Genomic DNA, 20203 nt, shown 5'->3' with positions numbered 1-20203 from the left:
ATCCTTCGTCCAATGCAGGACTTGCTGAAACACACCCCCTCTAGCCACCCCGACCACCTGCTGCTGCAAGACGCCCTCCGCATCTCGCAGAACTTCCTGTCCAGCATTAACGAGGAGATCACGCCCCGCCGGCAGTCCATGACCGTGAAGAAGGGAGAGGTGAGCGTGGCGGCCGAGCAGAGGTGGGCGTGGGGCCCACTGTATCCACACAGCTCAGCCCAACACAGAAACGCCTGGCCTTGGGGGCCCTTGACCCTGGCAGGGTGAACCCAGGCCATTGTGCAGGGCATCGGGGTGTGGTTTCAGGGGTGCGGGCCTCACTTGGGGGGTTATGTCCCGGGCACCGCACACCCTGCCGGATCAGGGTCCCCAGCTAAGGAGAGCGGTGAGAAGGAGGATGGCATTTGTGTGCTGGGGACCACTCGGTTCCTCTTGAGTGTTCTTTCATTAACATACAGTTAACAGTGGGTTTAAGGACTTTAAAGCGGATGAAGGGGAGGGGCGTGTGGTTTGTGTTTGCGGCCAGAGAACAGCTGGAGAACGAAAGTGGTTGACTTCTTCGGCCAGGAGGGCTCTCCTTCCCCTCCTCCCTCCCTCTCTGACAGCCCATCCCAGTCTCCATCTCTCTGCACATCGTAGATGATAGGGTGTGGAACAGAGGGGCTCAGACGCCACCCCTGCCACCTCCGCTCCTTCCCGGGAGGGGCCCAGCCCGGTGCCAGGCAGCTCGCAGCGAGATGGCAGAGGTGTGCCAGTCAGGGGCGGCGTCTAGTGTGAGCATCTTTCGTTGGAAGCGGCACCGCGGGGCGGGGGGGCGGACCCGCGGCCTCTGGGGTCTCGTGCAGGGACAGGAGCCGTATGGCCCAGCAACACGTGGGCTGGCAGCAAACCTTACTGTAGCTGCCGCTCGGAACCACTCCTCTTCCCGTTAGCGTGCCAGGTGCTCGGCGGCGCCGAGGCTGACCCTCCAGGACTTGGGGCTGGCGGGCAGGCTGCTCTCAGCCCTGTGCTCCCACACCTGTGTGGGAAGTGGTACCTGAGTGCTCGGCCTCCCTTGTCTGCAGTTCACACGGTCTCACCAGACTCGGGATTTGCTTCCGCCAAGACTCCTGTCCCTGTCGGGTTCGTGCTGCCTGGTCTCCCCTCCTGGGACACCATGCTGTCTCGCAGGCAGTTCCTTTATAGGAGCACCGCCCTCCTGGGAAGCAGCTGTGCGAGTCCTTCTGTGGGTGCTGGGTCTGCGCCTGTGTCTCCCGCTGCACTTAGGTTCCCCGGGGAGAAGCGCCTCCTTGCTCTTCAGGTCATTGGAAGCAGCTGCCTTCGGGAATTGAGGAAAATCAGATGTCGCCTGGCAGTTGTCAGCCAGGCCCTTGAGCCCGCATCTGTTTCCCAGGCCTCCTTCCCCGTGGACCCATGGTCGGGGCCCCGGGGCGCCTGAGTGGGAAGTGTGTAGGGGCCGGTGCTTCATGGGGGCAGGGCTTCTACCTGCGCCCACCCCATCCCCACCAGCATCTGGTCCTGTTGACCCGTGGTGTCTGCTCCTTGAGGGGAATCGCTTGGGTGCCTCAGCCACGAATCGGGGAGAAAGGCCGGTGACACTGCAAGGTGTCTGAGTCGCACGCGCCTTCATTCAGGGTTCTCCGTCAGGAGCACAGTAAGGGAGATAGGTGGCGGCTAGACCAGGATTCAGGCAGATCCACACCTACACCACTGCCTAGGACGAACGACCTCGAGAGCTGGGGGCTGGGGTCCACAGATAGAGACAGAATGAGGCCTGACTCCTGGGCCAGGGTCCAGGCTCCCTTCGTGGATTTGCCAGTATCGTGGGTGGGAGCCCTGCTTTCCTGGAGCTGGGAGACCCTTCCTGCCCATCTGCGCAATTTCTGTTTGAGCCACTGCAGGACCCCAGGGTGGGCTGGGGTTCAGAAGTGAGGCCTGGGGCCTCCTTGGGAAGGAGGACATCTGCCACGATGGGGAAGCTCGTGGTGAGAAAATCCTACAGCGCTCAGAGGACAGCCACCCCGTCCACTCCCCGCACTGTGCACCTCGTGTGGCCCTCGGAGACGGGGTGCAGCACAGAGCAAGGCTCAGGCCAGGACGTCATGGGGTGGGGGGCTTCTCCTGGAAAGATGAGGATTTGCACAGGCAGGGGTGCATGGGGAGGGGCCGGGCAACTGAGTCCACCCATCAGAGCCCCGCAGGGCTGCCGTCTGAGCCCGTGTCTACTACCACGGATGGGTGGATGTACGGGGCTGCCACAAGTGCCAGGGTGATGCTGGTGGCCTCTGGAGGATGAAGTTGGTGGCTGGGGTGGGATTTTGGATGAACCTGTGAGCGGCAGGACCCGGCGGGGAGGAGGGGAAGGGCCTGCAGGGGGCTCCATCAGGGCTGGGACCCTGGACGATTCTGACCTGCTGACAGGGGGCGAATCCACCTCTGAGCTGGACGTCGGGGGCCCTCTGCTGGCAGTGGCCAGAAGCTCAGCTCCTTTGTGTGGAGAAAGGACTGCAGTCCACCCCTCCTCACAGAATGTCCCTTGGTCCTGCCTCCTGGGCTGGAAGACCATCTGCGTGTCCCTGCCGAGGGGGCGTTCCTCGAGGACCTCAGTGTCCCAGGACCTCCCCCCGGCACAGACCCCGCAGTCAGGCTGCCCAGGTCTTCAGTGCTGCATGGCCGTGTCCCCAGGTGCACATGCTTCTGTGCTTCCCATGGGTGCGGACGCGGGGCTTGCCTATGCCCACAGCAGGCGGGGGAGGGCAGTGACGATGGGTCACGGCCTGGGCGCCTGGGCAGCCCTCCTGCCCTCCCACTTATGGTCTGGTTGGCACTGGCGGCTCCCATGTAAATCATCCGGTCTCCGTGCCAGGGCCTGGCCGGCTGCTGTGAGCCGAGCTGCGCATGACGGTGATGTGGGGGTGTTGGGGGGCCTGGCCCAGGCTGCATTTGCTTCTCGGGGGCTCCTGCTGAGAGTGTGGGGGGAGTTCAGGGATGCACAGGTTCCCTGAGAAGAACCTCAGGTGGCAGGTGGCAGTGGAGCCAGGTGCCCAGACCTGCTTGGGGGGGGGGGGGTGACAGGGGTAGGCAGATGCTGTGAGTCTTTGCCCCCTGTGGTGTGTGTGCCTGACCCTCCGGACCCTTCCCAGGCCATCACAGAGAGGGGTGGGAAGTTGCCCTTTCTCGGGGGCCTTCTCTGAGGCCAGGCGGGCAGGGTCCCCATTGAGCACCTGGTCTCTTTCCTCCTGAGCACAGACCCCCGAGTGTCCCCGCTCGCTCCCTGTGCTGCCTGGGGTGGATGGTGGAGCTCCCTGAGGCTCAGGCTCTCATCTTCGAAGTGGGCACGAGGACTCAACCACAGCAGGAGGGTCACATCCAATGACAGGCCACGTGCTGGCACAGCACACCCGGGGCGCGTGGGGCAGCCTCTCATCCTGTCTCTGTGTCCTCGGCACAGCACGGCGCCAGCCCGGATGAGGTGGCAGGCAGTTTGTCCACTGAGTTACCGACTTACCTCCATGTGCCCTGGAAACTTGTGAGCCATGGGACCATCCCTTGTCTTTCAGATGAAGCCCCCAGGGGCAGAGAGGCACAGGGCTTGCTGGGAACTGGTGCCTCTAGTCTCCCTGCTCCTTCGAGGATGCCTGAGGGTCAGGGGTGGGCATCAGAGGTGTAAAGCCCCTAGGTGGGCGCCTACCATCAGTGGGCACTGACCTCAGAAGGACTAGAATGTGGGGTCCCAGCTGGGGGACCCCTGCCCAGCCTCCTGATTCCCTCAGATCCAGGCCCAGCCCTTAGCGTGACTGCCCCCTCTCGGAGTTCTCCCGGCCCATCTCCTCCCCCCTTACCAGGCAGTCCCCTCTAGGCCGAGCCCCAAGCTCTTGTTACCTGAGCCTTGACGGTCCCCGTACGAGAATGTCCCCGCTCCACGTGGCCGGCCTCTTGCCTGGGTCTCCAGGCCCGTCCTGGGGGTGTGTGGGCCTCCCTGCTCAGAAGGGCTCTCCCGTCGCCTTGGCTGCAATGTCTCCTCCGGCCTCCAGGCCAGTGGCTGTGACTCTGTCTGGGGCTTGGGAACTTTGATGAACAAAGAGCAAGGCGTTTGGCGTGTGTGCTTGCGGGCGGATGAGGTGGAAGGAGCGCTGGGAAGTGGGTGTGAGGGTTGGAGGTGGGGGGAGTGGAGGCCCTGGCCGCCCCTGCCCTGACCAGCCCCCCGCCCCCTGCAGCACCGGCAGCTGCTGAAGGACAGCTTCATGGTGGAGCTGGTGGAGGGGGCCCGCAAGCTGCGGCACGTCTTCCTCTTCACTGACCTGCTCCTGTGCACCAAGCTCAAGAAGCAGAGCGGAGGGTGAGTGGCGGTGCGGCCCCGGCCGAGGGGGGGGTCCCCGGGGCATGGGGTGGTTTCTACAGGAGGAGACCTGGTGTTCTTTCCAGTGAGTCTCGAGAGGTCGTAACCTGTTGCCAGGCTGCTCTCGTTAAGCTACATTCTGTTTCCAACTGGACGTGATGCCAGGCTCAAGGTCAAAGTTCATCATTAGGAATCTGGAGACATTCAGGGTCTGGGTGGGTGACCAGGCTGTTGACTGTGACTTCAGGTGCAATGGAGGGGCTGTCATGTCGTGACCCAGACAGGTCGGGGGGCTGCAGGGTCTGGTGCAGGTGGGGGATGGACACTGGCTGCCCCTCCCCTGTCCTTGGAGGGCATCACTAGGTGATCCCTACATTTTGTCTTCCCGAGATCATGGTGGCTTCTAAGTGATTCTCAGCATTGGCCTGCAGACGCCACCCAAACCCCCAGGGATCAGACCACACAGGTTGCAGCAGTGGGGGGCTGGGGGCTGGGAAGCAGTGGCTGGAATGGAGGAAAGAAGGTCTGGGAAGAACCAGAACTGGGCTCTTCACCCCATTCTGCCATCGCCACGCTGAGTGGATTTAATCAGAAGAGAGCCTTGGTTTCCCCATTTGTCGAGGGAGGGATTACACTGGGTAGATTTGCAGCCCCTCAAACTCTACAGCTCTGGACGTGTCTGCAGTCCTCTTCTGACTGTCATTGGCGGCCTAGGTGGTCTCCCGCGTCAGGGAGCCTGTGAGCCACCACCGTCAGCACAGAGTAGGGTGGATGAGGGCTTGTCAGACCCGTGGGGCCTGGGTCACACGTGCACGATGACCCTCCCCAGGGGTCACCGAGGCTGGATCGCCAGTGTCTGCCTGTGGCCTTATCCCAGCCTGTCTCAGGGACCATGAGCAGAGTTTGAAGGTCAGGTAAACTTCGTGGCCATGAGCTTAGGGTTCCCCAGAGTCGAAAGCAGTGACTTAAGCAAAGGAAGGTGGCCAGCCTGTTAACCTGCCCCTCCCCCCACCCAGCAAAACCCAGCAATATGACTGCAAATGGTACATCCCGCTCACGGATCTCAGCTTCCAGACAGTAGACGACGCGGAAGCCACACCCAACATCCCCCTGGTGCTGGATGAGGAGCTGGATGCCATGAAGATCAAGATCTCCCAGATCAAGAGTGACATCCAGAGAGAGAAGGTGGGGCTGGGAGGTGGTGCCAGGCCGGGCTCTGCGGCTCGAGTGGGCAGCATCCCCTCACGCTGGCAGGCGGGCGAGTTCTGCAGGGCATCTGACCCCACTTCTGGTCTCTGGGACCTGCTGGGACCCCTGTGAGCCCTCGCAGTGCCAGGCCTCCTGTCAGGCATGGAGCCATCCAGGATGGGGTGGGGGGAGGTGCCCCTCTGTCCCTCTTATAACTGCCCTGATCCGGAGCAAATCCCAGGCTGGGCGGAAACACGGCCCCTCCACGGGGTCTGGTCTGCACCCAGCAGGCCCCTGGTTGTTTCTGGAGAGGAACAGTGTTCTGGAGGAACAGTGAGGATGAACCCCTCGCCTGTAGGGTCAGCCCAGGCCAGAGCTGGTGCCTCACAGTGGCCAAAGACAAGGGGGGTCCCCAGAAGGTTGATGTCCAGGGACACCCTGCTGAGGTGGGTGCAGCAGGACAGGGGTCCTTCTCAGCCCTCACCCTACCCAACCTTCTGTACTGCAAACCGCACAGGATGGGGAAAGCACAGGAGCCCCAGGACCGGCATGAACTCTGGGTTGTTTATTCGTCCCGACGGACCCGTGGCCCCCATGGCAGAGTGTCCCGAGGCAGAGGGGAGCCAGGGCTGCATCCGCGGGGCTGTCAAGCTCTCTGCCACCACTCACCCATCCGAGCCATACCCTCTGCCTAGTGGCAGGCAGCACAGCCTCCCCCGGGGACAGAGGGCTTCAGGAGGGAGGAACATGACATGCGACAGGGAGAGTTTTCCTAGCCAGGTCCTGGGGGTGCATGTCACCCTCCATCAGGACCCTCGCAGTCACTCCCGGGGGACCTGATGCTGAAATGTGGCAGATCCGGGAGCAGGGAGGGGCCTTTGGGGTCACGACAGGCCCCTTCACATTGTCTAAGTTCGGAGCAAGTGAAAAAAGGGAGGTTTGTGAGAGGAAGAACTTAATCCCTTAAGAAGGATGGGCTGAGCACATCCAGCAATCTATGCCGGGCCTGGACGCTGTGGCCGAGACCCTGTCCACGCTGGGCCGCCAGACGGTCTCCCGTCCTCCACGGACCGAGGACCGAGGGGTGGTGGGGCAGGCAGAGTGGGAGCGGGCCGCGCTGGGCCAGGGCTGGAAACGTGACCGTGCCCTCTGCCCACAGAGAGCGAACAAGGGCAGCAAGGCCATCGAGAGGCTGCGGAAGAAGCTCTCGGAGCAGGAGTCGCTGCTCTTGCTCATGTCCCCCAGCATGGCCTTCCGCGTGCACAGCCGCAACGGCAAGGTGAGTGCCCAGCGTGGCACACAGGCTGCTCTCTGGGGCTTTGGGCCGGAGCCCCCGTGGCTGGGAGGTGATGGGGTCTCCAGGGCGTCTCAATAGGGCAGGGGGCTTGCAGGGCTGTGCAGACCCAGCCCTCGGTGCAGAAATGCTGTCCGGGACCTCTTGGGCCAGAGAGACAGCTTCTCTCCTGAGTGGCTTCTGCTGCCTCTGTAGCCAGGGCCTTTCCCTCCACGGGCATCATGCACTTGTCGGGGGGCAGCCCATGGGGGGCAGCCGGTGGGCTTTGCGGGAGCCTTGCCTCTGCGTCATGGGCCCGGCCTGTGGGCATCAGCCCTCCCCTCTGCAGGTCCCACCTGGTGACCCCGGTGGCGTCACGCCCTGACCCAGGCGCAGCAGGAGGGGCGGAGGGTGCAGGGAGGGACGAGCAGTGCTGTGAGCACAGCCGCCCCAGCTCCGCCGGCCTGCAGCGCGGAGATGCTCGTGCCTCCTGTGGGCGTGCTGCAGGCTCCACGCGGCGACCAGGACGGAGCCCTGGATCCACTGGGTGCCCGCTCAGCCGGGGTTGAGATAACGGGTGTGCTCTCCCCCACCCCCAGAGTTACACATTCCTGATCTCATCCGACTATGAGCGGGCCGAGTGGAGGGAGAACATCCGGGAGCAGCAGAAGAAATGTGAGTGGGCCGCGCGCCCAGGCTGTGGGCTCGGGAGCGTCAGGGCTGGATGGTCGCCTCCCATGGTCTCAAACCTTGTTTTCCCCAAGGGACAATGGAACTCTTACCCAAGTGAAGTGTGCCGTGGAGCCCTAATATGGGAGATAATGGGGGAGGGGCTGTCCTGATAGGGCCCCCTGCCCTCTGTGCCCCCCCGCCTGCCCTCTGACCTCCTTCATGAACCCCCTTCCCCTCCTCTGACCTTCTCTGATTTCCCTGCCTGCCCCCGGGGGCCCCCCTGCACCCCTGCTGCCTTTCCGAGGCTGCCATGCACGTGGCCCACCCGCCTTGCCTCCCCCCAGGCCTGCCACACACCCCAGCAGGTGCTGATGCCATACGGCCCTCGACTGGGCCCACCTGGGCAGCCACGCTGTGCTGGCCCTGCTCCCCTGTGCTTGACTGCTGTCAGGACAGGGCGCCCACTCCCCTCTGGATGGCCCCTTCTTTGGACGCTTCCCTCCGTTAGCAGTTCTTTCCTTCTGCTCAGCTCAGAGCTGCCCCGTCCTGCCTGGCAGCCTTCAGGGTGGGACGGCAGACCCTGCCCCAGGTCCTGGGGCTGCAGCTGCCTGGTTCCCTCCTCTGCCCCCAGCCATACGGTTTGGGATTCCCGAGCCATCCTTGCTAAAAGGTTTCTGCGTGTGCCCTGTGTGCCCCCCAAGGTAGGTTGGGGGCTCCGCACACCTCTGCCCTGTCCTGAGCGCCTGTCCCTCCAGGGTTGTCATTCGTGCCTGTGCTGAGACCCCAGTGCCACTGTCTCCGGGGGCAGGCGGGCGCTCCTGGTGACTCTGACGGCCAGTGCCTGGGACCCTGCCAGAGTTCCTGTCCCAGGTGTCCTGTTGTAACCAGGGGCCCAGACCATTTACAGCATGTGTTGTCTGCTCAGAAATAATCCCCTTCGCCCACCTGGTGGAGAGAAGGGGGAGCAGGGGACAGAGCCCCACAGGAAGGTGCCCCAGACCACCCCCTCGCAACCGGTTGCCTTGAGGCCGTGCCAAGTTGGTGGGCGGCCCTGTTTGTGAGCGTTGCGCAAAGATTCCTGCAGCCCTCTGAGCCCAGCCTGGGCCCCCCGGGGCCATGCCTCACCTGCCCCTTACCGGCTCCTCCCTGGGAGCAGGTGGCCCCTGCGGTCCTCCTAACCAGGGTGTGCTGAGGACCCAATGGGGGTACGTCTGAGAACACCCCATGGGGGTCCTGGGGAGTCCGAGAGCTGGGCAGACTCACCAGTCGGTGCGCCTGTGCCCCCATCTTAGGTTTCAAGAGTTTCTCCCTCACGTCCGTGGAGCTGCAGATGCTGACCAACTCGTGCGTCAAGCTTCAGACCGTCCACAGCATCCCACTGACCATCAACAAAGAAGGTGGGCTGTGCCCCCCAGGCCACCGTCCCTTTCTGCTGTTAGTGCCATCCTGGGACCAGAGACGTCCATGTCAAGGCTGGGTGTGCTGCTGAGGGCCTGTCGGCCTCTCCGGGATGTGGACGGGACGGGTTAGGGGTGGTAGCTCCCAGGCGGCGGCCACCGGGTGGTTGAGAAGACCGATGGCTTGGCCCCAAGTCCCGAGCCACTCCTCAGACCCTCTGTGCTCTGGGCCCCGCTCCCCATCCCCCGCCCGCCCCTCAGCCTGGTGCCGCCCGCCCCCACCTGTGGTTGTGCTGCATCTTGCGTTCACTGTTACACACACTGGTGCACATGCAGCCACACACAGGGGTATGCTTTGCACACTCAGGCACACACACCCCATCCACGTGGCATGCTCCCCGACCCTCTCCTGTCCTGAGAACCTGTCACGTCTCTTCTCGGTCCCTGGTTTGCCCATGTTGTGAACCCAACTAGATCCTAAGGTCCCCGAGACAGAGGCCACGATGGGTGTGTTTCTGCTCCTGACATTGCCTTGTCCCCTGCTAAGCAAGTGACAGTCACATGGGGCCCTCATGAGGGTCACCTTGAAGCAGAACCTGTCACCTGCCTGCTTCTCCCAGGAGGACGGACGCTCACCTCTCTGGTCTCTCGCACAGATGATGAATCTCCCGGGCTCTACGGCTTCCTGAATGTCATCGTCCACTCCGCCACTGGCTTTAAGCAGAGTTCTAGTAAGCGGCTGGGTTGGGGAGGAAGGTGGCCGGACACTGAGCCGAAGGGTGCGGGGACCAGAGAAGCAGCTGACCGCCGGGAGATGTGGTGCTGGCTGACGCCCACTGGGTGTGGAGTTGCTTTCCCTGGGGTGGACCCTGCTGTTGCCAGCGCCTGGCTCAGACCCTGCGAGCTGGGGAGCTGCCCCCTGCAGGCGAGTCCTGCAATTGCAGGGGCTGCGGTTTGCTATAGACCGAAAACGCTGCCTAGGTTGCCAGGAAGCCAGGAGGCTGAGGGCCGGCACCCTGACCCTGGTCAGCAGAGGAGATTCTGCCGCTCTGATGAGCCAGAGGGATACCCTTTTAATACTTCCCCCTGGGGGCACCTCTCCCAGCCCCTTGAGCTGTCAGAGTGGTGAGGGCTGGTCACATTTCAGCCCAGGTACAGCAGACGCTCACCTGTCAGCCTGGCACCAAGTTCTCAGGGTCCCTCGGAGGAGGACACAGGGCAGGCACCGTTCTGCTGACCTTCCCACTGTTGCTACAAAACCAAACAAGAAACCCCTGACGAGCCACAGGATAGAAGATATTTACAAACTGTGTATATGTGATCAGGGCCTTGTATCCAGAACATGTAGAGAACTCTTATAACGCAATGCTTGAGACAACCCAGTTTTTAAAAAATGAGCAAGAGATTCAGATAGACATAAACACATTTACAGATTTGTGGTTGAATGGGAGAAATGGGCATAAGAGATCTTTCAGGGGTGATGGAAACGTGCTACAATTGGATAGTGGTAGTGATTACACCACTCTGTAAACTTACCAAAAGCATTGAATCGGTCACTTAAAGTGGATAAACTTTAAGGTGTACAATTCATACCTCAGTAAAGACATTTTTTAATAAGAAAGAGTGGAACACAATATCTATTGAATAAATTGTCTCACTAACTAGAGGTGAATAAGTCTGAATACAAATACTTTTTCATTTTACCCTGTACTAACTTTATTAGTACACTGATGGACGCCACGCCCTGCACCCACTTTTCTCCCAGCACCGAGCTGCTGTCAGTGAGCGGGGGAGCGAATGTTCTGAGAGGTGCCGGTTCTCTGCGCACTGTTGTGAGGGGCTGCTAACCTTGCCGGCCACCGGTTTGGTGTCTTGTTTTAAAAAGAAAACCAAGGACTTCCCTGGCAGTCCAGTGGGTGAGAGTCCGCACTTCCACTGCAGGGGGCACAGGTTCGATCCCTGGCCGGGGAACTAAGATCCCGCATGCCACGCTGTGCGGCCAAAAAAAAACAAGACAAAAATAAAACCAAGACTGTTTTTTATGATTTAGAAAATAACACCTGCTTTTATAGAAAACACTGGTAATAAGGGAAAGCATGGTCATCCTCTGTGTCGCTCTCCTGCAGGTCTGTACTGCACCCTGGAGGTGGACTCCTTTGGCTACTTTGTAAATAAGGCCAAGACACGTGTCTACAGGGACACGGCTGAGCCCAACTGGAATGAGGTGAGGCCCGACTTCTGGGTGATCGGGAGGAACATCTTCCAGGGAGAGAGTGTGACCCCAGGGGCTTCCCCGCAGGCAACGGTGCCAGCATTCCCGGAATCTCCTGGAGGACCGGGCATGCCAAGAGATGGAGATTTTATCTCCATGTTCCTGAGAATTCTCCACTCCCTCAGAGATTTTATCTCCATGTTCCTGAGAATTCTCCAGTCCCGTCAGAAATTTTATCTCCATGTTCCTGAGAATTCTCCCCTCCCGTCAGAGATTTTATCTCCATGTTCCTGAGAATTCTCCACTCCCGTCCCGCCAGTTACAAAGAACTTTTTTTGCTGACAAAGCATCTGGAAAAAGAACTTAGAAGGGCTTCTTGTTACTAAGGCCTTTGTTAATTGCTCAGTGTTTCCTTGGGAGGTTTCCATGGCATTTTTCCTCAGAAATTGGGATGAGCGTTCGGCTCTGTGACCCTCTCAGTGTCCGGAAGCTGGGGCTCTGCTTGTGTGTGGGGCCTTGCTGGGCTGGAGGGAACCCCAGTCTCTTTTCTCAGCATCACTCCTGTGATTATTAGCTGTGCCTCCTCCATAGGACTGGGGCACAGGGAGCCAACGGACTACCTGGTCCTTGTAGCTCTATAGCTCTGGGTGCCCGTACAGAAAGGGCTGGCGTCTGCTGTGACAAGGGGGGATCACAGCCAGGTGGCTCCATCGAAGAAGGCTTTGAGGAGAGCGAGAGGGCCGTGACCCAGCAGAGGTGACAAGGGCAGGGCTCTGGATACTATGCAGAGGGTTCTGGTGTGAGGAAGCCCTGGGGGCTCGAGGGACCGAGCATGGGGTCGGGGGAGCTTCAGAGCATCAGGCCACCCGGCGGCCACCCTGGCTGTGTGTGCATGGATTATCCAGGGCCGCACAGGTTCTGGGCATACACACCCTCCCTACCCCCATTCAGGCTCAGAAGTATTTGCTCTCCCCTCCCCGCTGCTTCCCCAGCGAGAACCCATGCCTGCAAAAGCCCTGGTGTGAAATGCAGCATTTACTGAAGGTTTCACAGGCGTGACGGAGGAGAAAGTAGACACCTTGGAGTGTCTGCGGGAGAATTCTTTCCTCCCAGGTCCCTCTCTCGCCTAGGTCACCTCCCTGGATCGATTTTTTTTTTTTCCCCTTTCAAATAGACTTTATTTGTAGAGCAGTTTTAGGTCCACAGCAAAAGTGAGCAGAAAGGACAGCGATTTTTCCATGTTCCCCTGTCCCTGTCCCCCCCACCCCCACTATTGACACAGCAGAGTGGGGCACTTGTAATTGGTGAACCTCCGAGGACACATGCCCCAAAGCCCACAGAGTGTCTGCGTTTGTAACCAGCACCCCAGAGCTTCTGGTGTAGGTGGTGCGGGAACCACGCTGTGAGACGCTGGCTTAAGGAGCTCCTGGTGTAGGTGGTGCGGGAACCACGCTGTGAGATGCTGGCTTAAGGAGTTTGGCTTACGTTTGAGAGGCGCTCAGAGCTTCCACAAGCATCCAGACGGGGCCACGGTGTGATGCTCACAGGGAAGTGGCTTCCGAGGGTCTGCATCTTGGGACGGAAGTGAGGAGAGTCTCGACGCGGGGCCTCCCGGGGCAGCTCGGGAGCTATCTGTGCAGGAGCCACGGTTCAGAGGCCCCTTCAGCTGGCAGCACTGACCCCCACTCGCCGGGGCCCCCCCAACTAACTCAGGGCTTTCCTTCTCTCTCGGGGCCACAGGAGTTTGAGATCGAACTGGAAGGCTCACAGACCTTGAGGATACTGTGCTACGAGAAGTGTTACAACAAAAGCAAGATCACCAAGGAGGACGGCGAGAGTGCAGACAGGATCATGGGGAAGGGCCAGGTGCAGGTGAGGCTGTTGCCCTCTGCTCCCTGCAGGGTCCTGTCTGCCCCCACCACCGCCATGTAGTCGTCCCCCGGCCCCGGACGCACTCACCCCAGCTCCAGAAGCTCTGTGTTCTTCCCCACTTGACACTCAGGGACCCTGAGACGGGGGTGAGGCAGGCCTGGCTCTGAGTCATCCGCCGTGGGGGACCTGGGCTGGCACCTTCGCGGGTCCTTTTCTGCCCCTCTGTCTGTCCGTCTGTCATGCCCCGTCTTGTCCCCAAAGGAATTTCAGATCCACCTGTTTTTCCAGTGGGGCTGCCGTGCCTCCACAGCCTCCGGAAGACCCCCAGGCAGGCCGCTGAGTTGGTGCCCTGGGTTGCAGGTGGCAATTAGGAGCTTCCTCTTCTTGGAAAAGCATGAGTCTGAGTCTACCTGCCTGACATCCCCTCTCCGGCTTCTAGACTCAGATTCCAGGGGGTGCAGCTGCATCCCTCCTGGGGCACAGGTGCCCCCCCTGGAGTTGTCATAGGAGCCCCTGGTGGGCCAAGAGTGTCTGTACAGGACCGGAGAGGGGTCCCAGGTCCAAGCCATTCGGGCCCGCAGTCCCAGTTTCCCCGGGCCCTGGAAGCACCCCCCACCCCCAGCTCTCACACCGCTTGGCGACAGGAGCTGCATCACCTGCCTGGCGCTTCTTGCAGCCTCACTGCACGCTCCTGCCCCCCGTGGAGAAAGCCCGGTACCCTCTTTCTTTATGGGGCATCTTACTGGACCCAGCTAAGCGGGTTCCTCCCTGCCCTGCCCTGGAGGTGGGCCCTGACTGTTCCCCACTCCCCCTGGTGCCCCGGGACCCCTGGATGAGGCCTCCTGGCGGGGGAGTGGTTGGACATTCCAGGTGCCAGTCAGAGGACAGGAAGCCCCGCCTCCCTTCCCCGGGGCAGGAAGTGAAGATCCTCACGGCAGGAATGACAGGAGAAAGGGTGACTCATCCCTGGGTAGTTCGTTGTCTCTGTTGGCAAGTCTGGGAGTCACCACTCCAGCTGGCTGGCTTCCCCACCTTGGAAGCTTGTTAGGGAATTTGATGGCTCAGCCTCTCCAGGGACCCCTGTACGTTGAGAGCAGGTCTGAAAGCAAAAACGCCCCCCTGATCACCCTGTTCTGCTCCCCTCACCCACCCACCAGCTGGCGCCACAGCGGCAAGACAAAGACACAGGGAGAGGAAGCCAATGACAGCTGGGGCTGGGCTCTCCTAAGGTGGAGACGGCCCAGGGTGTGAGGGGACACCAGTCCGGGACGACACTCTAGTGAGCCCACTGAGGTTGGGGTGTGTGTTGGGGAGCAGGGCGGCAGGACTCGTGGCCCCTCTTGGGCGGGGATGGTCCACGAAGGCCGACTCCTGGTCCAGGGTCGCTTGGCGTCTGTCCTGGACCTGAGACCTGCCTGTGGCTTCGATCCTGGGTGAGAAGGGGTTGGTCCCTCCTTGCTCCCTGTCAGCCCAGGGTTCAGTTGGGCCAGTTTTAGGGTCTTGGTTTAGAGCTGAGCTTCTGGGTGGAAAAGCAGAAAGGCAGGCCAGGATTCATCCGTCGTCCCACGTCTGGCGTCCCAACCAGGGACCCGTGGCCAGCCAGGTCCCTCCCTCCGCCAGGGCCACCCTGCGTGAGCTTGGCAGACAGGGTGCTGCGTGGGTGGCTCCTGTGGGTGCTGCCCGATATTTACTGCCTTGCGGCTCATGTGCGTTGACTCCCCGCAGTGATCTTGAGACCCAGCCTTGTGTCTCCACATGGATCTTGTCCACCCTCCTGGCTTTACATGGAATCCCATGGATTCCAGCCTCACTGCTGGGCCGTTTTGTTCTCGATGGATGCGAGGCAGTCCCCAAATGGTGCTGTTCCGTGAGTGTCCTGAGCTGGATGCCTTTGAGTGCCGCCGTGTTTAGGCACCTGCCTCATGCCGGTCATCGCTCTGGTCCTTAGTCGTCACCTCTGCTGCTCGAGGATGGCTGGCTCACTTGGCTCCCTCCCGCTCCCCTCCGTGTCTGCACCTGCCCCCAGCCCCGGCGTCCCTCACCCACACGCACCTTGCAGAGCCTACGATGAGCTGACAGGCTGGTGCCCGGCTCCTTTTCGTGGCTCCGGTTCCTCCAACCTTTGACGCCAGTCACCTGCAACCTCCACGGCTGGGGTCCCAGGGGTGGTGGACTTTGAAGTGTGGCCTCTAAGCTCTGCCGCTGGGTAACCGAGGGTCTCAGGAAGGAAAAGAGGAAAGAACTGATATTCATTTTCCTCCTTTACTGAGTCAAGCCGTCTTTGGAAACCCTCTGCCTTGATACATCTTGATGTAAACAGAACATTTCCTTATGCTCACGCTTGTGTTCTCCGACAGTCAGGGGGTACCAGGTGAGTGCCTGCCCCATCTGGGGAAGACGTGAGCGGTGAGGTTAGGGGGCTGGTGAGGGGCGTCTCCCCGAGTCCCTGCTGCTCCCAATGTCTGATCCCAGCCTGCGCTTCCCCATCCATGGTGCTTTGAGCTCCTCAGACAGTCCTCCTTCCAGTAGGACCCAGACGTGAGATGGGAGGTGGGGAGGGGTGGACTCTGTTAAAAAATACGTTCATGGCCTTGTTAAACCAGCAATGCGGACTTCATTCCAGGGGGCTGTCGAAATAGGAGAGAGATGGGGCTCAGCTCTGAAAACAAGGAAAGGTGGGAATTTACCGCCCGGGGGACAGGGAGCAGATGGAAAATGACTGAGAACATCAGTAATGGTGGTAGTAAGATAACACCAGGGCCAAGGGGGTTTCTGGCTAAGCCGACCTAATGGGATTCTTGCTAAAGACAGGCCCAGGTGATCAGACATTACCAGGGGACGGTGGGGAATGAGTAGCTTGGTCAGATGTCGAGGTTGCTTAGATATCGAGCGAGGATGGGGGATTCTTGCTAAACTGACTTCGCAGGATTCTTGCTAAAATTGGCCTCTTGAGGACATGCCCCAGGGATAAGACCTACAGGCATACCTCAGACATACTGCAGTAAAGCGAGTCATGGGAATTTTCTGGTCTCCCAGTGTGTATAAAGGTTATGTTTACACTGTACTGAAGTCTAAGTATGCAATAGCATTATGTCTGAAAAAACAACGTAAGTACCTTAATTAAAAAATACTTTATTGCTGAAATATGCCAAGCAGCATCTAACAATGCAGGGTTGCCACAAACCTTCAGTTTGTAAAAACACAGTATCTGCAGAGCACAGAAAAATGAGGGATGCTTGCAGTTGGAAGGCAGCCCTGAGAAGCCTGTAGATTTGAGTCAAGGAGAGACTGTCAAGTCCCCCACCCCCACTGCACCTCCTGGGACCTGGGGTGAGTCATAGCTGTGTCCGCCCAAACTCGTTTCCTCACCTGTAAATGGGTGGGCGGCGTGGAGCTGTGCGTGGGGGCCTTCAGTGTCAGCTGCTGCTATTACTATTATTATTTGTCGTCACTGTTGCTAGTGGACAAGGCTGGCTTTGGCTCCACCCCCTCATCTCTGCTTCCCTGGGAGACACGGTGGGAAACCCCACTCTTGAGCCATCATCACCCCGGGGGGGATCCCAGAGGGGCAGGAGGGACGTTGGTGACTCAGGCTGTAGGCGGCCAGGGGGGGACCTTGTTTATGAGTCGGGATCCTCAGGAGGAAGAAAGAAGGAAGTCAGGGGAGGGTGGTCATGCCAGCGACACCCTGGGACCCCAGCCAGGCCTCTTTCTCCCTCCCCCTCCCCCACGGATGCCTTTTTTCTGTGGAGGGTCCACCTCGGGGAGGGCGTCCATGACTCCCGGGGCCCAGTCTTCCTGCGTTGGGGCTTTTCCCAGTAAATCCAGGTGCCTTCCGAGCCGGGCCATGTGCGAGGGGTGTGTGGCCCTGCGTGTCCTGCTGCGGGGTTGGGGGAGCGACGCATGCCTACATCCCCCAGGTGCTCCCTGCCCCAGGTACACACCTTAACTCGGAAGCTGAGTGGAGAGCCCTTCCCATGAGGGGGGGAAGGTGCAGCACCCCAGAGTGTCCGAGGGGCGCCGTGTAGAAGTGGAAGCCAGCCAGGGGTCAGCGGGCCCCAAGGGGCCAGGGATGGAAATCGGACACACCTGCCTGGGCCAGAGGTGTCAGTATCATCTGGGGAGCTAGGTCCCAGTCCCCCAGGTTAGGGTTCCGGATCCATGTGTTTTTACCCCCCTGTTGGTGTCGGTGAGTGGTGGGTTCAGGAACCACTGGCTGGACTCTCAGGTTTCGGCCCCTGCTCTTCAGGTGACTGTCCTGGGTGAGTTCCAGGTCCCGCTTCCCTCCCCGAGAGATGGAGCCCCCGCGAGAGGAGGGTGGGGGACTCTCCCTCCAGAACCCAGGGTGGGTGAGCTGGTTAGCTCAGAGCACCAGCCAGGGACCAGGAAGGAAGAGGGACAGGCTGTCCAGTGGGGACGTGGCCCCAGGGTCGTTGCGGGCAGGTGTAGAGGGTCCAGTGAGCTCCCTCTTCAAGCCAGATCTGAGGCTCAGTGAGCTGTCCGTCCTCAGACCCCAGGAGCCCGCTGTGCCACCCTAGTGAGCGATGGCCTCCATGCGCCAGGCCCCGGGGAGCCCGAGGACAAGAAGACAGCTGCCCCCAAGCTTCACGGTCCAGAGCTCAGAAAGGAGGATGCTGCAGATGGGCCTCGAGGCGGAGCAGGCCCTGCCTGGGGCAGCCAGTGGCCTCAATGGTGCAGTTATGTCAGAGGAGAGAGGAGTCAGGACAGACGCCTTCACTGAGGGTCATTGCGTCTGGGGCTTCAGGGGCTGGTTCCCTGGGTGGAGATGAGCACATCCTAAGCTCCAAGAGCAGCCAGATTCATGGGGATGTACGGGGCGCCGTGGTCTGAGGAGTCGCTCTATGTGCCCCAGCATGTCCTGGGTAGGGAGCGGGGGGCATCACCAGGGTCAGCAAAGCCCAGGGAAAGTGGAGCCTCACGCTATCGTGAATTTCTTCCTTCAGTTTTCCTTCCCTCACTTCCCTGTGCAATGTCCTGTCTCTTCTGCGCAGAGGGTAACTTGCTATCACATCCTGGAATTTCGTCTGCTCCCATTTGCCTTGCTCTTGTGTGTGTCTTGCTCAGCTCACAGCTCAGGTTCTGATGGGAGCATCAGAAGTGATTTTTTTTTTTAATGTTTTATGTCTCATGTGAGCCTCACGGGTGAGACTGGGGCCTCGGGTGTCTGGTTTGACCCTCACTTTATTTGAGACTACAGCTCTGGGCCGGCTCAGGGTGGGACACGGTTTCCCAGACTTCTCCTTCAGCCGGGAAGCTTGTACCCGGACTGGGTATGGGCCAGGGGGTCCAACTGTGCCCCTTTTGGGGCGTCCTGGCACCCACACTCCAGCCATCACCAAGCTGTGAGGTATACCCACTCTCAGTCAGTCTCCCCATTCGACCACCAGTTCTGGGCCATTGTGCCCCGGGAGCCCAGGGGAGTGCCTGGCAACATCACCAGATGTGGAGGCACCACCAAGACTTGTACACACATGTTCTCAGCAGCGCAGCCCATGACAACCTCAAACTGGAAAGAACCCAAGCATCTACCAGCTGCTGGTGAGTAGATAAACAAAGTGTGGCGCGACCATACTGTGGAATGGTATGCAGCCATAAAAAGGGAAGGATGTTCTGACACACTACAACGTGGATGAACCTTGAGGACCTTCTGCTCAGGGAAATAAGCCAGTCACAAAAGGACAAATACTGGCTGATTCCACTTGAGTGAGGTGCCCAGGGTGGTCAAATTCATGGAGGCAGAAAGTAGAATAGAGGCCATTGTGGGGGTGGGGGTGGGGGTGGGCAGAGTTATTGCTTAATGAGGCCGTTTCTGTTTGGGAAGATGAGCAGGTTCTGGAGATGGACATTGGGGATGGTTGCACAACACTGTGTATGTACACGTTTACATTACGTATCATATGCATGTATGTGTGGGCACAGAGATACCACAGTGAATGAAACAGAAGGCCCTGTCCTCAGGGCGCTTGCATTCTAGCAGGAGAGATACACACCAGCCAAAGTGTGGATAAGAGCCCTGGAGACCCGTCGGGCAGGAGGGAGATGGGGAGGGGGCAGCTGATCCTGTCACAAAGTCCCCGAGTCGCACCTGCCATCAGGATCATCTCAGGACCTTCCGCGTTCCGTCCACATGGCCGTTCACCGTGCCAGGGCCACTTGTGCGCATGGGGATGGAGGTGCGGTAGGGGGTCAGGGATGAATGGGGTGAGACTGTGTTGTAAAATGGGTGGTGATTGTTTTTTACAAACATTTGAGGAGGATTTTAGATGTTCAACTGTAAAAGTTGTGAACATGTAAAGCCACAAGAGCACATCCTTGTACGGGTTCCCTGGGATTTGTCCTGAAGAAGCATATCTCTGCCACCGTGGGGAGAGTGATGCTGGGACCCAGTCCCTCCTTGGCTCTCTTGTGGTCCAGTTTGGGGCCCAGTATCTTTTCTTCGTTAACTGACATACCATGCAATGCATCCCTTTAAAGTAGGTAAGTCAATGATCTTCAGTAACTTACAGCATTGTACAACCAACAATCCTGTTTGAGAATGTTTCCATCCACCCAAAACCCTTGCCCTGTTCCCACCCCCAGGCCCGGGCTGACCCGCTTTTTGTCTATAGATTTGCTCATTCTGCGTGTTTCCTATAAACAGAACCATACTCCATGACGTGGTCTTCCTGACTGGCTTCCTCCACTTAGCAAAATGTTTTTGAGGGTCACCCGCGTCATAGAGCGTTTACTTTATTCCTTTTTTGGCTGGACCACATCTCATCCGTGTATCCGCTCACCACGTTTTGTTTATCCATCTGGTCGCCAGTTGCTGGATACTTGGGTTGTCTCCAGCTTGGGCTTGTGACGGTTAATGCTCCACGAATGTGTGCACGGTCTGTGTGTTAACAGATGTTTTCCTCCTTCCTGTGTGGAGACCCATGAGGAGAATTGCCAGGTCAGGCAGCCAAGGTTAACTTTGTGAGGAGCTGCCCTGCTTTTCCAGAAAGGCCACAGCAGCTTACGTCCCCGTGGTGGTGTCCGAGGGCTCCTGTTTCTCCACATCCTCCCTGACCCTTGTTACCATCTGTCTTTTTGATTGGCGCTGTCCTTTGTCTTTTTGGGTGATGCTGTGGCCTGGTTGGGGTTAGGGAAGGGCAGGAAGGAGTTAAAGATGGAGAGAATAGCGCTCCCAAGAATAGACGAGTGAGAGGAGAAGCGGGAGAGCAGATTCCCCTCCTGGGGGGAGTCTC

General features: G+C 59.5%; 1 protein-coding gene across 2 annotated transcripts in view; it reads left to right on the top strand.

Moving 5' to 3' along the window:
• Nucleotides 1-20203, top strand: part of BCR (BCR activator of RhoGEF and GTPase) — a 100073-nt gene that overhangs the window by 68629 nt on the left and 11241 nt on the right. Inside the window, exons 8-16 of one of the 2 annotated variants that reach the window (XM_067700108.1) lie at nucleotides 19-159; nucleotides 4218-4339; nucleotides 5356-5524; nucleotides 6687-6806; nucleotides 7400-7475; nucleotides 8765-8869; nucleotides 9490-9600; nucleotides 10996-11093; nucleotides 12822-12953. In XM_067700108.1, the coding sequence (XP_067556209.1) occupies nucleotides 19-159; nucleotides 4218-4339; nucleotides 5356-5524; nucleotides 6687-6806; nucleotides 7400-7475; nucleotides 8765-8869; nucleotides 9490-9600; nucleotides 10996-11093; nucleotides 12822-12953 (1074 nt within the window). The remainder of the gene's footprint in view (nucleotides 1-18; nucleotides 160-4217; nucleotides 4340-5355; nucleotides 5525-6686; nucleotides 6807-7399; nucleotides 7476-8764; nucleotides 8870-9489; nucleotides 9601-10995; nucleotides 11094-12821; nucleotides 12954-20203) is intronic. The other variant, XM_067700109.1, reaches the window with a different exon arrangement.

The sequence above is a fragment of the Pseudorca crassidens genome, chromosome 12, assembly GCF_039906515.1.
Source record: "Pseudorca crassidens isolate mPseCra1 chromosome 12, mPseCra1.hap1, whole genome shotgun sequence".
In the NCBI taxonomy this organism is placed as follows: domain Eukaryota; kingdom Metazoa; phylum Chordata; class Mammalia; order Artiodactyla; family Delphinidae; genus Pseudorca; species Pseudorca crassidens.
The sequence above is the reverse complement of the archived record's forward strand: the minus strand, read 5'-3'. Positions and strand labels throughout refer to the sequence as shown.